The sequence below is a fragment of the Agelaius tricolor genome, unplaced genomic scaffold, assembly GCF_023055355.1.
Source record: "Agelaius tricolor isolate 1412-34295 unplaced genomic scaffold, bAgeTri1.0.p SCAF_22, whole genome shotgun sequence".
Lineage (NCBI taxonomy): Eukaryota > Metazoa > Chordata > Aves > Passeriformes > Icteridae > Agelaius > Agelaius tricolor.
The window spans coordinates 14460662-14480612 of NW_027269282.1; the positions used below are offsets into that span (position 1 = coordinate 14460662).

General features: G+C 35.5%; 1 protein-coding gene across 1 annotated transcript in view; it reads right to left on the reverse strand.

Annotated features, from left to right (window-relative positions):
• CFAP46 (cilia and flagella associated protein 46) overlaps nucleotides 1-19951 on the reverse strand; it is a 71213-nt gene that overhangs the window by 19052 nt on the left and 32210 nt on the right. Inside the window, exons 25-42 of the mRNA XM_071446162.1 lie at nucleotides 17785-17869; nucleotides 17539-17677; nucleotides 16826-17009; nucleotides 16233-16392; nucleotides 13756-13979; nucleotides 11934-12056; nucleotides 11404-11550; nucleotides 10898-11046; nucleotides 9379-9477; nucleotides 8987-9116; nucleotides 7963-8109; nucleotides 6473-6673; nucleotides 5192-5298; nucleotides 4201-4383; nucleotides 2606-2741; nucleotides 1701-1880; nucleotides 1088-1276; nucleotides 242-376 (exon numbers count right to left, since the gene is read on the reverse strand). Coding sequence (XP_071302263.1) covers nucleotides 242-376; nucleotides 1088-1276; nucleotides 1701-1880; nucleotides 2606-2741; nucleotides 4201-4383; nucleotides 5192-5298; nucleotides 6473-6673; nucleotides 7963-8109; nucleotides 8987-9116; nucleotides 9379-9477; nucleotides 10898-11046; nucleotides 11404-11550; nucleotides 11934-12056; nucleotides 13756-13979; nucleotides 16233-16392; nucleotides 16826-17009; nucleotides 17539-17677; nucleotides 17785-17869 — 2718 coding nt within the window. The remainder of the gene's footprint in view (nucleotides 1-241; nucleotides 377-1087; nucleotides 1277-1700; nucleotides 1881-2605; nucleotides 2742-4200; nucleotides 4384-5191; nucleotides 5299-6472; nucleotides 6674-7962; nucleotides 8110-8986; nucleotides 9117-9378; nucleotides 9478-10897; nucleotides 11047-11403; nucleotides 11551-11933; nucleotides 12057-13755; nucleotides 13980-16232; nucleotides 16393-16825; nucleotides 17010-17538; nucleotides 17678-17784; nucleotides 17870-19951) is intronic.

Sequence of the window (19951 nt, forward strand, 5' to 3'; positions counted from 1 at the left end):
GAGAGAAACTGGGTAAGCTCATTCAGGAGCTCCCACACAATCCACTGAGAAGCAGGACTGAGCTACACAGCAGAGAGTGATGGAAAGCTGTTCATTGGAAGGCGTTTTGTAGGCTCTTTTCATTTTTAAGATCAAGTTTTTGTTAGAACACTTCCATTATCAGTTTAAACAGAACTGATAAGTTGAGTATTATTCCATAAAAAGCACTCAAATTCTAATGCAAGCTCATAAAGTAATATACCTTTAATTCCTGTATTTTCCTCCTATACTTATCATTATGACATTTATTAGTTGATAAACCACTCTCTGTCACGTCCTGTTCACTGCATTCTGCTGAAGTCAGCGAAGATTTTCTGGTGTCTGATATAGCATCTTCCTACCCATCACAGTTTAAAAAAAAATGAACAATTAATCACTCCATTAAGTAAGGCAGGCTTCATTTCTTTCGTGAAAGCTTATGTGGAAACTGAATTAATCTTAAAAGAAATCACTATCTTAATTCCTTCATGGTGAGAGATTTAGTAATACTATCAACCATCAAAATTTCTTAGTATGTTATGAAGGCAATATGACCAACATAAACTAAAAAAGCCCCCCCATACAACTTCTCAGAGTTTGACTTTCTCATTTCTTCTGAAAACTTTAATTCATCACTGAATGTATAATGCCTCTATCAATTCTCCTTTTTTTACAAGGGTTCTTTACAAGGGTTCTTACTGCAACACAGAAGCAACTCGCAAACCCAAGCTTTTAACCTACAAATCAATACCTGATTACATGGATTCACAGACCGTACCTCACTCACCCTTTAAGGCATTAGAGAAATTTTTCTCTCTGTTTTGAAAATGTTGTAATTAGTATATCTCACAAACAAATCAAAAATTAGCTACACGAGGATAGCATGCAGGCAAAAACATGTTTTTGAAATTACTCATTTTACCATCCATTTTTATTATGGCTTGTGTGCAGTATATAAAACCTAGCCCTACATAAAGAGCAGCTTTTATACAAATGTATATTAAAAAAATATTAGAGCAGATAAACTTTACACAGAAAAATAAATTTAACTGAAGAAAAGAATGCATACCATAACATTTGGCTTCCAGTAAATTTCTGAACATATGGGATCTACATTGATGGCAAGTAAATGAAGTGCTTTTCCACTTAGATACAGGCATTTGGATTCGATGTTGGGACAGCCTTTGCAAAGATTCTGTATGTTTGCTAACTGAGCCAGTGTAATATGAGCCATGGTGCGTTTCATATACTTCCAATCCTGGTAAAATACATATTTATATTTATTTGCTCATATATCCCCACACAGACAGAAGAATGCATTTAAAAAAAATGCAACACATATGTATTCACATACAAATTCATATGTTAAATGTGATTATACTTTCAACTACAAATGAGCTGTCTTTAATAGACGTACAAATTCATTAACAACTGATTAAGAAAAAAAAAGTTCAATGTGACATCCGTAATCAAAGTTCAACCAGTGCCAAGGAAAATGTGGGATAAGGGCAGGGAGGCCAGCAAACCATCCCCAAGACTAAAACCACACACTTCAACCTCCGTTGCTACAAAACCACATGACTGCTCTGGGAACCCATTTCCTCAGTAGTGGAAGAAGTTGTGCTATGGAAAACCTTGTTTTACCTTTTATGCAAGTCATAGGACTAAACATTTTGTATTACCTGTTCTATTGCATCATCTTCAATGATGATTTCCTCCATAAATTCATGAAATGATTCTTCTTCCAGATTTTTAAACTTTTTCTCAGTAATGACAAGATGAAAAATATCCAAAAGAATTTCCACAAGATTTATTTTTCTAAGGGCTAGTTGTCTCATTAATGGGATACTAACATTTTTACTCTGAAATACAAAAGAAAATACAAATTTAATTTCAAATATTTTTGCAAACTAACCTCATAAGAAGTTAGAATGTTGTATTTATTTTAACCACAGAAACAAACATTTTAGCATTACCATCTTGATAGAGCAGAAATGTTGCAATGAAGACATTTCAGTAATTTAAAATAAAAATTTCAATGACGTTAAATATATGACAAGGCAATCAAAGTAGCTCCAGAGAGTAAGAGCAGCTGGGTTTTTGTTTTTCATGTTTTATATACCTGGTACAAATATATAATATCTAATAATGCTACATACACACTAGCAAAGTAGGCTGCAGGCTTTCATTACGCAAAATACACTATTTTGAAGACAGACATTCTTTATTTATAATGTTTTGTGGAGATTTTTTGTTTTTCCTGAGAAGAAACACATTTTGAGGAATTTTAAGCTTTCAAGGTATTTAGCGAATTAAAAATATCTCCAAATTTTTACTTTTTTCTTTTGTAGCTATTAGAAAAATGCCAGGATTAAATAAACTTGACAAAGACCAAACAAATCCTCTCTTCATACCTTTTTCAAATGTAATTTCTTTTGGCATGCAATTTTTCCTTCTATATACAAAGAATGTTTATCGTTACAAGACGATAAATCCTGGAAGCCCCAAATGAGATTATCCAAGAATAAGTGAATATTACAACTAAACTAGGTTTCCTTTCCACTATTAAGGTAAAAAAAGTCAATACCTCATTAAATGCAAATAAACTACAAACGTTATGAAATACTTCTTCTGTTTTGGATACTGCTCTCTGAGCTAAACTATAAGCATCTAAATAGTGACTGTGTTTGTTTCTTTTGTTCCTTTCCTGCTTGGCAGTCATCCTGAAAAAAAAAACAAAACAACACCATAAACTCAAAAGAACTAACATAAGAAAGTGCTTATTTTTACAGTATCAACACTGTTGAACACATATAATAAAATAATGAATCTATTAATTAATAGATCAAATAGCTTAATTATACATTAAAAAATATTAAATTTGTATGTGTGTTTTTGAAATGTACAAATAGGATAAGTGAACCTTTACAAGTTATTTTTCCAAGGTCTTACTCTTAGAACTGTATGGCTGCAATGCAAGAAGATGCCAAGACTCAAAGAGAAGAAAGGCAGATCATATTCTAGAGTATGGTTTTAGCAGGAACACAATGGCAGTATATCAGGTATAAAACATATCTCAGTTGTTTTAAGGGATGCCTTGCAAACAGCTGGGATTCCAGCATACCATGTTATGCACTTTTACTACTGCAGCAGTTTCTAGAAAAACATTGACTTGGTTTGGAAAGCCAGGTGTCTGCTAGGAAAGGCAGGAGCCTCCCTTGAAATGGAAAATGTAAACCCCCTCTCTCCGAATTGCTATAAATTTTAAATTAAGGGGCTCTCAGGCAAGAAATACGGGAGCAGGAATAACAGTTCTTTAATAGGGAAGAATATAAAAAGATAAAATAAACAATGCAGTAAACTAAAACAACACTGCCAGAGTCAGAACCCAGCCTGACACCCTGTGGGTCAGGGTGTTGGCAGCAGCCCCATTGGAATTGTGGCTCAGCCCTCCTGCAGTGCCAGGGGTGGCTCTGCTGGAGCAGGGATCCTGTAGAAAGGTGCAGTCTCTTCCTCTGAAGATCCAGGGGAAGGAGAGGCAGCTGCTGTTCCTCTGGGCAATCCAGTGCAGAAGCCGTGCTGGTGTTCCAGAATCTCCAGATTATATCCGGGTAGGAATGCTTGGCTCCTCCCTCTGGGCTCACATCTCCCAATGGGATGCTGTAGTTCTTATCAGTCATGCAGTGACATCTAATAGCCTGTTATCAGCAGATGTCTCCTCAGAGGGAGGAGCGGGAAGAGATAAGGAAAACTGCCCACTTGACAGAAGACAACTGGCATACAGATGGCAAATAGAATACAATTTGCTTCGCAATCCAGGACAAACATTTCAACAGTAAGAACTGCAAAAGCTTGTAAATACTAGAGAATGATTGGTGTGGATGCTAAAATATGTCTACAAATGGGAAGTCAAAAGTCTGATTTAAGAGACGCAAACACTTTGTTTTGACCTCAAAAGAGAACAAAAGAGAACTCTGCCTTCAGTGTAAACAATTTTTGATTTTACAGTACATTCTGAATACAGAACACATGAGGAACGCAAACAGACATCTAGCACCAGTATACAAAATCTAACTATGTTATCTGCTCTTTTCCATCTTAATTAGACTATAAAAAGTAAACAAGACACTTCATGGACTAGTTTAACCTAAATAATTTTTTTCAGTAGAGGTATATTCTTACCTACAAATATTTGCACATTCCAGCAGTATTTCAGCACTGTAGTTTTTATGCCCATGATGAAGAAAGTCCTTCTCAACTTGAACTAATTTATTGTAGGATTCCTGTAGAATGTGTGGCAACTGAGCAGAACTGGCATCAATTGTCATATGATCCTGAACAAAACGTATCTGAATAAGTGTTTTTCTGGAAAGAAAAATGGAATACAAGATAGCAATCAGAAAGCAGAGACTTTTTGAGAACAAACACATTTCTCTCTGCCTTCCTTTAAATTCTAAGAAGTCTACAAAAAGTACCACAGTTGGGTGTTTTACAAATTATAGTAATTCTGAAAAAATCCAAATATTATATTTTGAGATTAGAGAAGAGGTATCACTTGTTCCATGTATTTAATTATTCCATCTTACTCCTAATCAGTCTTCTAAGAACAGATGAACTGAGAAGACTGATAACAGTCTTCCTTTTCTAGAAAAGCTTCCCACCTATGGAAAGACAGGAGTGTAAGTGTTGTACACTTCTCTCCCTTCACCAACACATTTTAAGGTCTCTGTGCTTGTATTTCAGTAGAACTGAAATGATTGTTCAGTTTCACCAAGAACAGGCTTCTTGGTTCATGTTGAGAACAGAAGTCAATACTGTAGACTGCAGTATTGTTGTGGGAGTGTTCAAACAGGTACCTCTGCACAGGCAAATATACATTGCACTTTTAGGTAACCTGCACTGCAAGCTATGCACAATAGGTTGTGGTGTCTAGTTTACCAACACAACAGGTAGTGGGGCTACATGCAAGCATTTGAGAAGGAAATACAGAAATTTGGAAAGAAATTGAAACTTTAAAAAACCAAACCACCACATAAATTACTTAGGACAAAAATATTTGAGAATTCACAGAATTTGCCATACTAAAATAAGACAGTATTGTAAAAAGTACATATATTTGCAATGTAGCTGCATTTTAAAAGCTTAGGCATATTTTAGAGAAAATACAGCTTACCTGGCTTCAAGGGATGCAATCATAAAACCCAATTCTGATTGCCTGTCAGGTCTCTTCAATAAAGTAGATCGAAGCACACTTACAGTATGTTCCAATATCTCACAAGCCTGCAGGTAACACCAGAATTTTCGTAATTCTATTTTAAATGTCTACAGATAATAATAAACATTAATTTAGAAAGCTTAAATTTTACACAACATGTTAGTTATCCTGAAGATGGCTGGCTCTTGATAACTGTAAATAAGTCTAGAAAGTTTCAGTTACAGAATCACAGAATCACCAGGTTGGAAGAGACCTTCAAGATCATCAAGTCCAACCCAGCCCCAACATCTCAAATAAACCATAGCACCAAGTGCCACATCCAGGCTTTTTTTAAACACATCCAGGCGTGGTGATTCCACCACCTCCCTGGGCAGACCATTTGAGTACTTGATCACTCTTTCCATAAAAAACCTTTTCCTAATATCCAGCCTATATTGCCCTTGGCACAGCTTAGGACTCTGTCCTCCTCTCTGTGTTATGATCACACATAGATACTTTGATGATTACATGAATGGTGCACATACATACAAGGAGAGAAGATGGAGCCAGATTCATCTTGGAGGTACATAGCAAAAGACAATAAATATGAGTTTAGTCAAAATCAAAATAATCCCTCTACACGACACAGCCTTGAACAGTTTATCAAGACAGGTTAGATCATCACAGACATAAGACTTTATTTATGCTGAAACTCATAAAAGTTAAAGGTTTAACAGTAAATGGATATTTTGATGTTATAGGGCTTTAGTTAAAAAAAAAAAAAAAAAGTGTTACAGAAGTATCTTCCAGAATCTAGAAATAATATTTGTAAAACTATTTGAAACACTTGGGAAAGAAAAGCATAATAGAAAATAATACTGAATAGTTTGATTTTTATTGAATACAAAAAATAAATACCCCAGTGTTAACAGAACTGTCCGAATACAAAAGAATCCAGTTAAGAGAATCAGATCTCTGGGGGTTTAGTCATACATACTAGATTATAACTGGTTTTATTCCAATAGAAGAACATACAGCTTATCATAAAAACATCCTAAACTTCTGTGGGTAGAATCTCATTCTGAGTGTCCTGCATCTGTTTGGAACCTGTAATGTCTATTAAATGCTCAGAGAAAACAACTACATTTAACACCGAATTTTGCTTTTATTGAAATGGAAAGGCTGTAATATTTCACTGAGAGAGAGCATTGCTGAAAAAAACCCCAAACCACAATCTCCAAACCCAAAAAATTTCCTTACCATGCTCTGTTTTCCTTCCCCCTCTTCCTCTAGAATTGCCTCTGTTAGACTAAGGGTACTGTTATACCAAAATTCTTCATCTCCTCCCAGAAGCTGTGCTTTCTCAAGGAGCGCTTTAGCTTGTCTGTGGTTTCTTTCCAGGTTAGCCAACACAGCAAGTAAGTACAAGCACTTTGACATATCAGATAGGGCCCTCAGTTCCTAGAAAGAGAGAGATGTGTTCTATACGCTAAAAATCCACTACTGCTATTCATATTTTTGTCTGTCCATATTTTATATTAACCTTAAAGAAATAAAAAGCGAATGCTATTTCCCCAAGAATCTGCTGAACTTCTTAGTTATTCCTTATGGTACATCTACTTCATATTTCTTTCTGTTCCCATACCTTCTATTTCATCAGTCAAATAAACTATTTTTCTGCTATTATTTAGTATGTATATATCTGCTAGTGTTTGTCAGTGTCTGATGAAGAAATGTGATGATGAAAGATTGTTTTTTGTCAACAGTACAGGTACACTAGAGATCCAGCAAATTCCCAATGTTGCTTTACACTAGTTATAAGCTATATATAACCAGTCCTGTATAAGGAACAAATATTGTACAATATTTCTTTACTAGCATACAGACATACAGGATTCTATTGATGAATTACATAATTAAAATTACTGTCCTCCCTAATGTATTTTGAACTTTCCTCAATATACAATGCTTAATTAATGCTTTATAAAGGGGCATGTATTATTCATGAATATCATTCATATATTATTATTCAAAGTATTCATGATTGTACTAAATTTACATAGGCCGTGTTTTCTTACAGGAGAAAAAATATTACACAAAATAACAGGATATCAATTACACTTTCTTTAAGTAAATGTTTTACTGCAATAATTATATTTCAAAAACTTTTATAATGAAGCACAGGGCTAAAGTGGAAAATGTTAGATATAGGGAAAATATCTGTAATGTATAATCCTTCATAATAATGAGATGTGAATCTGTTAGGTGGAACATATGGACACTTATTTCAGATCTGCCAGAACTCTAGGAAATAATTTAAATTTTATAAAAAAATTGCAGTAAATCCATAAGGAAGTTTAAAATTAAATAATCAGACTTTCAAATGATCAAAATATTGAGAGGATGGGACTAAATGCTCTCCCTCTCTTCAGAACAAGCCTTGAACTTTTCCCACCTATTTAAACAAATAAGGTTGAAATATACCCATACCTTCCAAGGCTACTGCAAAGCAGAGAGGCTGACACTACTTCAGAAATTTATATAACCTTCAGACAACTCCCATAAAGTTGGACTGAAATGCCATATATTTAAATGTACATATTATATATGTTGAAATGCAATAAGAAATTGGTTTGGGGTGGTGGGAGAAGGCTTGGCTTTGCAGTTTGATTATTATTATTCCGACAAATAATTGCATTTTCCCTACACATGTTATTAGTGTTTCTTTTTCTATCTAATTTGTATTGTACCTGAGTTGCAGCATGGGCCTCTGAAAGCAGAAGCCTTGCTGGTTGATACAAGCCTAGCTGAATTAGTACTTCAGCTTTTTCAATCCACAAGTGAGGGAAAGAAAGTGCACTCAGTCCTTTTCCTGTTACTGCATTTACCTCAAAACCCTGAAAAAATTAAAGTATTACATCTTCATAAATGTCAAAAAACCTAGACAGAATACAAGTTGTTAACTGTGATATCCCACACCTCAGCTGTATTTGTATTTTCTAACTTCAAAATTTAACATTATATTACAAGAACAACAGGTAGTTTATGAGATTTGGATTTTACAATCCTCAAAAGGCATTGAACTAGTAAGTAGATACTATTTAAACTAACTGGATGACAGATTAACTACTTCAGATATGCTGCTGTCACAAAGTTGACTTTTGGTAATAACTAAAAGAGGAATACTATTTACAACAGCTAAAAGAGGTGAATTGAGAGGGATTAGTAATTAGAAAAACAATGCACAAGTATGGAAAAAATATACAAAAAGAGCAAAATGGTGTGATGACAATCCAGACAGCATTGCCATAATAAAGAGCACAGTGAAGGTAAGCGTTAAAGAATCAGTAAGGCAATTATCTTCTTAAAAAAGAGACAGGAAAGAGTGAAATACTCGCATGCCCTTAAAACAATATATAAGTAGAAGCAAAACAGTACACGCTGATGTAATGGAGAAAGAAGAGAAAAAACAACACCAAGAGTGAATACAGTATCTTTTTTGCTTCTCAGTCTTTTTTAATCCATTTGCATTAGTCCCCAAATCCATTTGTAGGAAAGTAGGTTTACTTTGTATGAATAAAGATTCTCCCTGATATAAATAATATGCCAGGCAAACTTCAGCTTCAGATGATTGCTAGCAGAATTTAGATAGCATGTACTTTTAATTATTTTTGTGTTCATGTATTTCTCAAGTATTATCCAAAAACAAACTAACAAGTGCATTAAAAAAGGGAAAGAGTAACTTAGTATAGAAACTGAAGGAGAAATAAAAACCTTTTCCCTTGAAGTAAGGATATTCTCATTCCTACTACCATTAAGCTGAGCATTTTCAAATAGTACTTTTCTTTCTTCTGTCTTCATGCATACATTTTTTTCTTTTTTCAGTGCAATCTCTTGCCTACACCTAAATCACAGGAACAAAAAAGTAAACTCAAGTATATTTGAAAAAGAATTTCATAACAAAGTATTAGTGTGTTAGGAATCCCTACCATATACTACTCTGTAGATAAACACTAACCAAACTTGCACAGAATTTTAGGGCATAGCTGATATACCAAAGGTGTGTTCCGAGATAATTTTTTTTCACTGTTTTCCCCCAACAACACTCGTTAACTGTAGGGAAAACAGTCCCAAATAAATACCCCCTCAGCAGTGAAAATACATACATTGCTTGCTCTAATTCACTAATGTATACGTCTCCAGCAGCTTTCTCATGATACACAGACGCCTGATTCAGTTTTAAATCTGAGCATATCAGGGCAATTCTACAAATAAAAAGAAGAAATGTTTAAGAAACAATCTGAATCCTTTGTATGTTGCTTCATATAAGTACATTATATATACATAGCACTTATTCTCCATTTGTCAATCCTACCTTCTCGTGTCTTGATTAATGCTGGCAATAACAAAGATTGTAAATAAAAGCAGGGAAAATTACCCATAAACAGAGGTCACAGAATCAAAGAATAGTTTGGGCTGGAAGGAACCTTTAAAGATATCTTATCTTTAGATGATCTTTGTGAAAGATGCCCTGGCATCCAATCTGACCTTGAACACTTCCAGGGATGGGACATCCACCAGTAGGCCCAGTCTAGTCCATCAAACCTGCATCACTCCAGCTTAATGGTAAAAATTATGTACTAAAACTACGGAAATATTTCTATGGTTTCACAATGGCATGCAACCACCTCCACCCTGCCCCTCCATGTGTATGTGCTAATCTACATTTCTGTCCTGATTAAAGTGTAATATATTCCTACACATCTGTCTAATAATATCTAGGCATCAGGTCATAGATATATATAAAATGCCATGAAATAAACACAAGTCTTGAGGAATCAACAACAAAAAAAAACCTGTCTGGAAAATCTTGGCTGAAAATAATTTCCTACCAGAAAGTGCCTTTTAGTCTTGTAAGAAAGCAACTCAGTAATCAATTGGCAGAGAAACAGGTGTATTTGTATACATGAGTATCTACTCTGCTCAGTGGGATCAGTTTCAGGCATTTTAAAGATTCATTACGTGGTATTTCACAAACCATCAGAAAATAAGCAAACAATTATTGCTTATGACCGTTACTTATTAAGCAATCATTATTTAATACCTACCAAAAAAGCATTATAAAATGCTTTAACTAAAACAGCAAGAATTTCAATTGCATGCATATTAAATACTTTTAAATCACAACTTTTAGGGGTTAGCATCCATAAAAAATAACATAATTTTGGTCACAAAGACAAATCTCTCTAAAAATGCACTTACCAGGGCAACTTCTTTGTGCCCTTATGGTGGAGAATATATTTTTGATGCAAATAGGGAATCTGCCTTTTGAATACTTAATAGATAAGACTTTCACAGAAATTTGACTTTGCTTTTTTCAGTTAGATGACAATAAGGCATTTCAAAAATTTTTCACATGAAAGTGGTGTGACTTCATAATCTCATATGCTTTCCACATGGGAGATCATTGTTCGTAACAAATAAATTTAGTGGCTTTGATTCCACAAAACTATTCACCAAAATTCTATTAAAATGCATTAAAAGAGAAAGGAAAATAAATAAAAATCCATTACAAATATAAAACAGTAAGTCACAAAAAATTCTTGTTACTGTTTGGTGAGATATTAATGGATGGTCCACTCCATTCAGTTTCTCTTTTATTTAAAATAAATAAAGGATACAAACCGAAGGTGATAGAGATCAGACAGACTTCTACACTCCAGCACTTCACTAGCAATAACTTCAGCTAGCTGAAAGACTGGAAGAATCAAGTGGGGGCAAAAAATTTTCTGTAGTTCTTTTGATAAAAGGTCCATAAAATACAAAGTGCAAGTCTGAAAACAAAATTTTTTAAAATTCAGTCAGTATAAACATAATTTTGTAGAAAATAAATTTTAAAATGATTACATCTTCAGTTCCAAAATAAACCTGAAAAAAGGCATAAAGAAACTTTCTAGCTGAAAGAGCAGCAAGGTACACAGAAAGCTGGTAAATGTCTTCTCTAAGTTAGCTTCATTTCAGCATGCAGAGGACAGGCTAACACCTCGAAATATTAATGAATACTACAATACAAAAGTATTTGGGACAACTGTCTGAAAATACACAGACAGAAAAACTAAAATAAAACCATTTTCTGGTACTGATTTACTCCTAAATAGTAAATGCTCTAGATTTTTGAGGAGTATACTTACAGGTTTTGGGAAATTATCCCAGTGAATACCATAACCATTTGTTTTCTGTTTAAAAGTATCTCTGATTTCATTGGGACAGGCATACTGGGCCCATTCTTCCACATTTGCTGGTAAGTAATCAACTGATTCTCTCCCTTTAGGTTTCTCCTTTGAAACATAATAAAAATAAGAACACTTATGAGATCAAATTAATACTATTGGTGTTAAATATTCAGCTAAAAAATGACATTTGCTTAATGTCCTTTGAAGTTTTGTCAAATTTGGGGTGGTTTTTGGATTTCTAGACTCTAGGTTTTACAAAACAGCAGGATCTTGACCAAGGCAACAAACAAAAGAAAAAGTATTTGCAAATTCATGATCTCTCAAGACTGTGATCAAGAGTGGAGGAATGATCCACAGATTCACAGAGAAATTCTTCCCAAGTTATGAGAGTCGGTACAGTAAAGCATCTGAACCATTCACCAAATGAGCCCAGGGAAACATCTCTAAGAGAGAGGGTTGTTTAAATTCCACAGAAAAGTGGGTCTTACTTGTTTCTCTTTCTTTTTGTCCTTGTCTTTTTTAGGAGTTTTTGACTGCACTTTCTGATGACTTGTAGGTTGTGAAGTCTTTGAGAATGCTTTTGTAATAATCCCTGATGCTGACAATGAAACCTAGATTATCAAATAATTACATTAAATTAATTTCAATTTGCAATATTAATAACAATAATAATCTCACTTTCCAGTAATAGTTATTATCCACTGCAAGTCAGTATCTACAGCTATTAACAATTGTCACATATCATACTCTGCTTGCATAATAGTTTTCTTCAGTAAAATAATTTCAGAGACTTCCAGATGCTTGAATTTTTTGTACAAGCATGGCAATGTAATTAAGCAGCAGAGCTGTCAAAAGACAAGATCATCTCTGGGATAAATACTACACTATCTCTTTTTAACTTATACAGTTGAAAATGCAATTTTTTTTTTTTTCCAAACCATTAGTCTAATTACCTTCATTTTCTAAAAGGGATGAATTTTATAAGGAAGTAATCTGCAAAACAGCAAAGTCACTCTGTACTCTTTCTGGGTCAGTCTTTTACAATGCTACTACTGAACATTATATAAAAAAAATTCTAAATATTTAAGCATACAAAAGAATTAATCAAAACTTTCTCTGTACAAGTGGGAGCACAGATTCTAATTTTACCTAAAATTAAAAAGAAACAAAAAAACCCCCAATAACAAACAAAACCAAAACCAAACAAACAAGAACAAAACAAAACCAAAAGCCACATTATTTTTGAGAAGACTAATATGTTTTGCTGGAGGAATCAAGAGTAGAATACAAAATACAAAGCAAAAAATAATGCTGGATACTCAAAACAAAATAAAATTTCAAATTAAAGGTGACACATGGCAGCATCAACTCTAAGTTTTAGTTTTAATAGCTTATTCAAACAGTAGTACTCTCTTCAGGTAGTTTTTTCCCCTAGTAAGATGCACAGCCAAGTGCTGGATATTAAAAGTTATGCTTGTGTAAATTTGAAAACATCAATATTCCATTTTTATTTTGCAGATTCCTGTGTCACATCACATGTTAAACTGATTTTTATTTTATTTTAAATTCTTGCTCATAATTACCACAAATAAGTGGTAAAAAGTTGCAGGCTTTCACTTCTAATTGGAGTAAAATTATACACAAGCCATAGCTTACCAATCTACTTGGTAGGTCCCAACTGAGACTGTTCCTATAATGATTTGTTGCATTACTATTATCAAGTACATATTTAGTCCCTTCAAATATTTACTTAACATATAATTGTTTTCCTATGATCATTGCTGCGATTCTGAATAGCCATTTCAATTGGGCATGTCAATGAGAAGTGACGTAGATTTTAGAGATTTGAAATGTTCTAACTATGAAAAAGTAATTAGAGCAATCAATCAGTGAACACTGCCAGCTTCCACAATCCTTTTCAGTCCTTTTGATTTAATTTCACAAAGATCCACCTTCAGAACTGACAGAAATGTCTTCAGTATGTATTCTGCCACAACTGAGATTCCTTAACAAATTAAAAATACAAAATTTGAGAACATATTGCACAAAACATATGAATGGACTCCTGAGAAACAATGGCCCACTGCTTCTACCCTTAGTGTCTCCTCTCCATTTTCCTGAGAGAAACAATTTTCTTGTTTAATCCTTAAACCTGAGAAAATACGCTAACTGCACCATATAAGAGAAAACTCTTAAGGGCAAAGTTAAACACCAAATGAATAGCTGCTACCATAATTACACGAGGAAATGTGAAATATACTAGCTACATTATTAGAACACAATACAACATATAATCTCATATAATCTCACCTGCCAGATACGGATGACACAGGCATATGCCATCAAACAGTGCTGCTGATGAAAAGAAGATCCATGACCAGAAAATAAAGCCATTAATGTCTGTGCTCGAAACAAAGCTTCCAGTTGTTTAATATTACTCAAATCTTCCAAATTCATTTGGGGCGTGGCACCATTTGCTCCATTGTCCATCTTAGCATTTTCTGTAGGCAACAATTTTGGTATAGCATTGCTTTCTGTTAAAAAAAAACCAGCAAACACATGCTCACAGTGACAGCATTGTAAAAATGTATTTAAAAGTTAAAATTTCTGAATTGAAAATGAAAATATTTAGGGGAAAAAAAAGAAAAATGGAAATCTATCTGCTGAAGATGTTCTTGTTAAAGTGATGCAATGCTACTTGTACCATGTTTTTAAACAACAATGTAACAGTTCTGTACACTAAATAATGTAAGCCTGATAGAGAAATTACATCCGAATAAGGCTGGACCAGATGATCTTCTGAGGTTCCTTCCAACCTGGGCTGTTTTATATTTAAATCTAATTCCCCTTATTATATTACTTGAGTTTCCATTAAGAGCTTTGCAATGATAGTAATCATAAGCAAACTGGTGAAATTGGGTGGGTTACAGAACTAATACAAAAACACTCTTTGCTGGGTTCAGAACTGCCTGGATGGCCGGGCCCAGAGAGTGGTGGTGAATGCTGCTGCATCCAGCTGGCAGTGGTGTCCCTCAGGGCTCTGTGCTGGGGCCAGCTCTGTTCAATATCTTTATTGATGACATGGATGAAGGGATTGAGTCTTTCATCAGTAAGTTTGCAGATAACACTAAGCTGGGATCGTGTCTTGATCTGTTGGAAGGTAGGAGGGCTCTGCAGAGGGACCTGGAATGGTTGGATGTATGGGCTGAGTCTAACAGGATGAAGTTTAATAAATCCAAGTGCCGAGTCCTGCATTTTGGCCACAATAACCCCCTGCAGCATTATAGCCCGGGGACGGTGTGGCTGGACAGGGCCCAGGCAGAAAGGGACCTGGGGTGCTGGTCCACAGCCGGCTGAACGTGAGCCAGCAGAGTGCCCTGGGGGCCAAGAAGGCCAAGGGCATCCCAGCCTAGATCAGGAATGGTGTGGCCAGCAGGAGCAGGGAGGTCATGCTGCCCCGGTACCTGGCACTGGTGAGACCTCACCTCGAGTGCTGTGTCCACTTCTGGCCCCTCAGTTTAGGAAGGACCTTGGGACGCTCGAGCATGTCCATAGAAGGGCAACAAGGCTGGTGAGGGGCTTGGAACACAAACCCTGTGAGGAACGACTGAGGGAGCTGGGGATGCTCAGCCTCGAGAAGAGGACACTCAGGGGTGACCTTATCACTCTCTACAACTCCCTGAAAGTTGGTTGTGGTCAGGTGGGGTTGGTCTCTTTCTCCAGGCAGCACTGACACAACCAGAGGACACAGTCTCAAGCTGCACCAAGGGAAATACAGGTTGGATATTAGGAAAAAGTTTTTTACAGAAAGGGTGATAAAGTTCTGGAATGGCTGCCCGGGGAGGTGGTGGAGTCCCCATCCCTGGGTGTGTTTGACAAAGCCTGGATGTGGCACTGGGTGCCAGGGTTTATTTGAGGTGTTGGGGCTGGGCTGGACTCGATGATCTTGAAGGTCTCTTTCAACCCAGTGATTCTGTGAATTCTATGAAAACTTAAATCACCATAGGACTGTAAAAAAAACAAAAACCAACCCAACAAATCCGCTAACAGAAAAGTATGAACAGAAGGTTGTTACTGTTACTAATCAACTGTGTGATAGAGACACTGCATATTTATCTTTCTCAATAAAAACACCAGAGGTACTCGTCTGATCCATGTCATCTATCCACACAAAAAACCCCAGCAGAGCAGATGTTCATTAATGCCACACAGTTCAGTATAGTTCCAGAAATCAGAAACTTTTTTTCCCAAATGAATATCAGAATCCTATCCTATCAGATAGGTCACTAAGGTCATACCAGTAAAAGTAGATATTTGTGTGGAAGGAGCAAAGAATTTTTACAGTTACAAAGTAGTTGAAGCCATACATCCCTTTGAGAGTAATTTTTGAAAAATTAATGCTAAGATAAAGCCAAGGAAAGGGTAATGGACTTAGGTACCCAAATCTTGCCATAGAAACTATTTCCTTCAGTTTCATCTGTCCCTCCACGAGAACTCACTTGAAGCAAACTGTCCAACACTGCTTTCTGGTAGTATCTCACATCTCAGGAATCCCTGTGTCAGAGGGGTGCAGTATCTTACTATATCAAAAGACTGAGGGTAATTCTCCATAGCATAACACAGAATTCACAAATAAACTGAACTTGCATTGAATAAATGACAGGAAGTGCACGAGAAAATACAAGCAAGCTTGTGCCATTCCTTTTGATAACTAAGCTGCAAATTTAAAATCTCACTTGTGTCTCCTGCTGAGAAATTGCTCTGAAGGAGAAACACCCATTACATACCATCCTCTTGTGAGGATTGCATAGGGAATTTCATACAAAGCAGAAGATCTATTGCCCACTGCAGAGGTTTAACAGCATCATTGAGGGGAAACTGATTACAATATAAGCATTCAGCAAATTCCATCAGGTAATCAACTCTCTGCCATTCATCTTCTTGTTTCTATAAAAGTAATAAAGGAGGAATTAATTTGTATTTGTTTATGTAAACCACCAAAATTATATTCTAAAGTTTCATGTAGTCTTAACAGAAGCAAAAAATAGTAATTTGACATCAAGCAGTTTCATTGGCATCACATAATCAGAATTATGATAAACAGAATGTAACAGGAAACTCCACCACCAGTTAAAACTTCATTTTATTAAAACCACTTACTACTCTTAGACATTTTTCTTTGGAAGAACTCAATGAAAATTTTACTGGATATAAAGATTCAACCATAGAGAGTTTTCCTACTGAAGAGTAATCTCAAAGTTATAAAAAAGCAATCGTAAAGTATATGGCTTCCCTACCCACTCAGGAACTTGCAGTCCTAGGAATCACTTGAGAAACATCATTCTATCAGCATGGGAACAAACAGTAAGAACTGACAAACCTGCAAAGCAATTATTGCATTTTGAAAACAGCTTAACTGTCCAACAATACTTCTGGAGACTGTTACCAAGTGTCGCCACATATGTGACAAGTAATCTTCACTTTCATGACTGGTTTTCTGAATGGCCATTGTAAAATTGCATCCTGATCCTGCCCTCACTGTAGCCATAAGTTTGAAAATCAGGCTAGAAAAAAGATCAAACAAATTACAAATTACTTGCATCTGTACCTGTAAAGTTACTTTGTGAGTAAGACACACATACTAGCTCATATCTGTAGTAGTACAAAGATGCAAAGTTTATAAACTGGCATAAAGGGCAACTCAGACAAGATTATATAAACAGCACCCTAGATAATTTTGTTTCCATTTAATGAAGAAGGGTTTGCAGTTAGGAAAACTAAAACTTCTGCTATATAGCCACATTTCATGCATCTATTTGCTTGGGAAGTAAGATACTACTTTTATATAAGTTTTTAAAAAATCAAATTTACAAGTATTATATTTACAAGTATTACCAGATTAATGATAGGAAGCACTGTCTATGTGTGTCTTTTTCATGGAAAAGACACAAGAATGTTTTGTGTTGTAAGGGCAGCTACTTAAAAGTAATCATAATACTTTCCCAATGCATATAAAATGAAAAATACTCAAAAGTTTTATACTTCTTAAGAACCAAAATGCTTATTTTAATAAAAATAAGTCAACTAGCTTACAGTTTGTGTCTTGTCTGAGGCAAAACTTGGATAGCTTCATCCAGGAGTTTTAGTGCTGTCTCCCAGTCAGCTTTATCAGCATAGATGTGGAATAATAGACCATATAAGGAGGTTCTTAATGTCAGATCTTCCTCAGCACCTTTGAAGTATATTCAAATGATTTATTAATATACTGCAGAATTGGAATAATGATTACAAAATACTGGGTTTTCTTTTATTACCAGATTAACAGAAGGAAGAACATGCCTGGGAGAAAGCATCCAACTGATAACCCAATATTTTGAAAATCCTTTGTAATCCACTGATGCAAAGGACATGTATCTTTCTTTTCCTTAAATAAAAAAAACCAAAAAACATCAAAACACAAAAAAACCAAAACAAAACACAAAAAACCCTTTATCTTTCAGTTAACATATATCTCTAAGTATTACTGAACTTTTGTTTTGTCTGTGAACCAGTCCATATCATTGACATGAATAGTATCTTCATAATAGTAACCTGTAACTTAAAGTTTCTTGACCAGATGAAAGCCACAAGCATTTCTCTAGAGTGAGTCCTATACTACAAACCAATACAAAAATAACCAGACTTAGTAATATTAACTTCCTTACGCTCATTAAATAACATTAGATCCTGAAGTACTCTCAGAGAGTCACAGAGTAGCTGAGGTTGGCAGAGATCCTACAGAGCTGTCTGCCTACATGCCTGCCTAAAGCAGGCTGCACTCCTCACCTGTGAAAATTTGACAATCACGATTCTTACCCAAAGGTCAAAGACCTGCTGTTTCCCTCTCCTCTACAGCACAATTCTGCATCTTCAAAGAGAAATTTACTGTCTAGTTTCTCAAATAGATTCATATATGACACACTAACCATTAAATACATGTAGGATGATGCTAAGAAGTTAACTAAGCTGTAGCCACTACATTTGGGTAAGTATTACATTAGCATCATCAAAGATTTATCAGATTTGGTCTAATAAGCATTTACTTCCATGAAGGCACAAAGTTTGTCTAATTTAGTGGCCTTCTACAATGGAGCGGCTGCACCAATGGACACGAACTGCAGACGTCATCCACTTGGATTTCTGTAAGGCCTTTGATACAGTGCTCTCTAACCTTGCTGCTACTGAGCTGGACAGCGAGAAGTTTGATGGATGGACTGTTCGATGGATAAGAATTACAGTCACTGGCTCAATGTCCAAAAGGCTCAGTGTCCAGAGGAAACTAGTCACAAGTGCTATACCTCAAGGGATACCAATACCAGGGATACTGGAACCAATATTGTTCAAATTTTCCTTGCTGACATAGCAAGGGGATTGAGTGCACCTCCAGCAAGCCTGCTGCTGACACTGAGGTGAGTAGTGTGGTTGACTGATGAGAGGGAAGGGATGTCACCTAGAGGGATTGACAAGCTCAATGAGTGGGCCCAAGGCAACCTTTAGAAGTTCAACAAGATCAAGTGCAAGGTCCTCCACCTGAGTTAGGGCAAACCCCAGTACCAGTGCAGCCCAGGGGACGAAACAAGAGCAGTCCTGTGGTGAAGGATTTGGGAGTACTGGTAGATGAGAATCTGGACATCTGCTGGTAGATCCTTCTCCAGATATGACTGCATTTAAAAATGGACTAGTTATCCTGGTCAAGGATCACTGGAGATCAGTTCCTGCCTCCCACAATGGTTCCTACAGTGTATATGTATTTTAAAAACTCAGTAACTCCAGAAATAATCAAATATAGAGGACTCTGTTAACAGGAATTTTTTTCCTTAACTGCTATCAGCAGTCACTCACTTCTAACTCATAAGAATTACTAACATTTGCAGACAAAAAAATACCTATGCTACCTGTAACTGTAAATTTTCATTATCTACATATAATTACTTTTTAATACTACTTATTAAGGATTCACTCTGAAATTATGCTGTGGTGGAGAGATAACTATATACACATAATGAAGTATTCCTTTTTACTGGTTTTAAATGTATCTCTACAAATAACAAACTTTAGGACTGTGTCTATGGGCAATTACCATTATGTATCTAAACACTGTCAAAGTTCCATTGAACTCACAATTATCACTGTGCTTTTAAAGTACATATTGTACTCATCAGTTCCTACACACCCAGAATAATCAGGCCAGTCACCATTACTGATTATTTGTGAATTATACACAGCTTGACAAGAAAGCAAAGTAAAGGTTTCTATTCTTGTATTATCCTGCTTGATGATCTGAGATGCAGACTCATATTTGTACCACTAAGCTTGGATGCAAAAGTCATCAATAATTGTGCCTATGGAAATATACAGCAGCTCCACTGACATGTAAATCAAATCTAGAGAGAGAAATGGATAAGCTCCATGGAATTTTAAAGTAAGAAAAGTTGTAAATGCACATGGAAGTTTCAGTGGGCAGAAG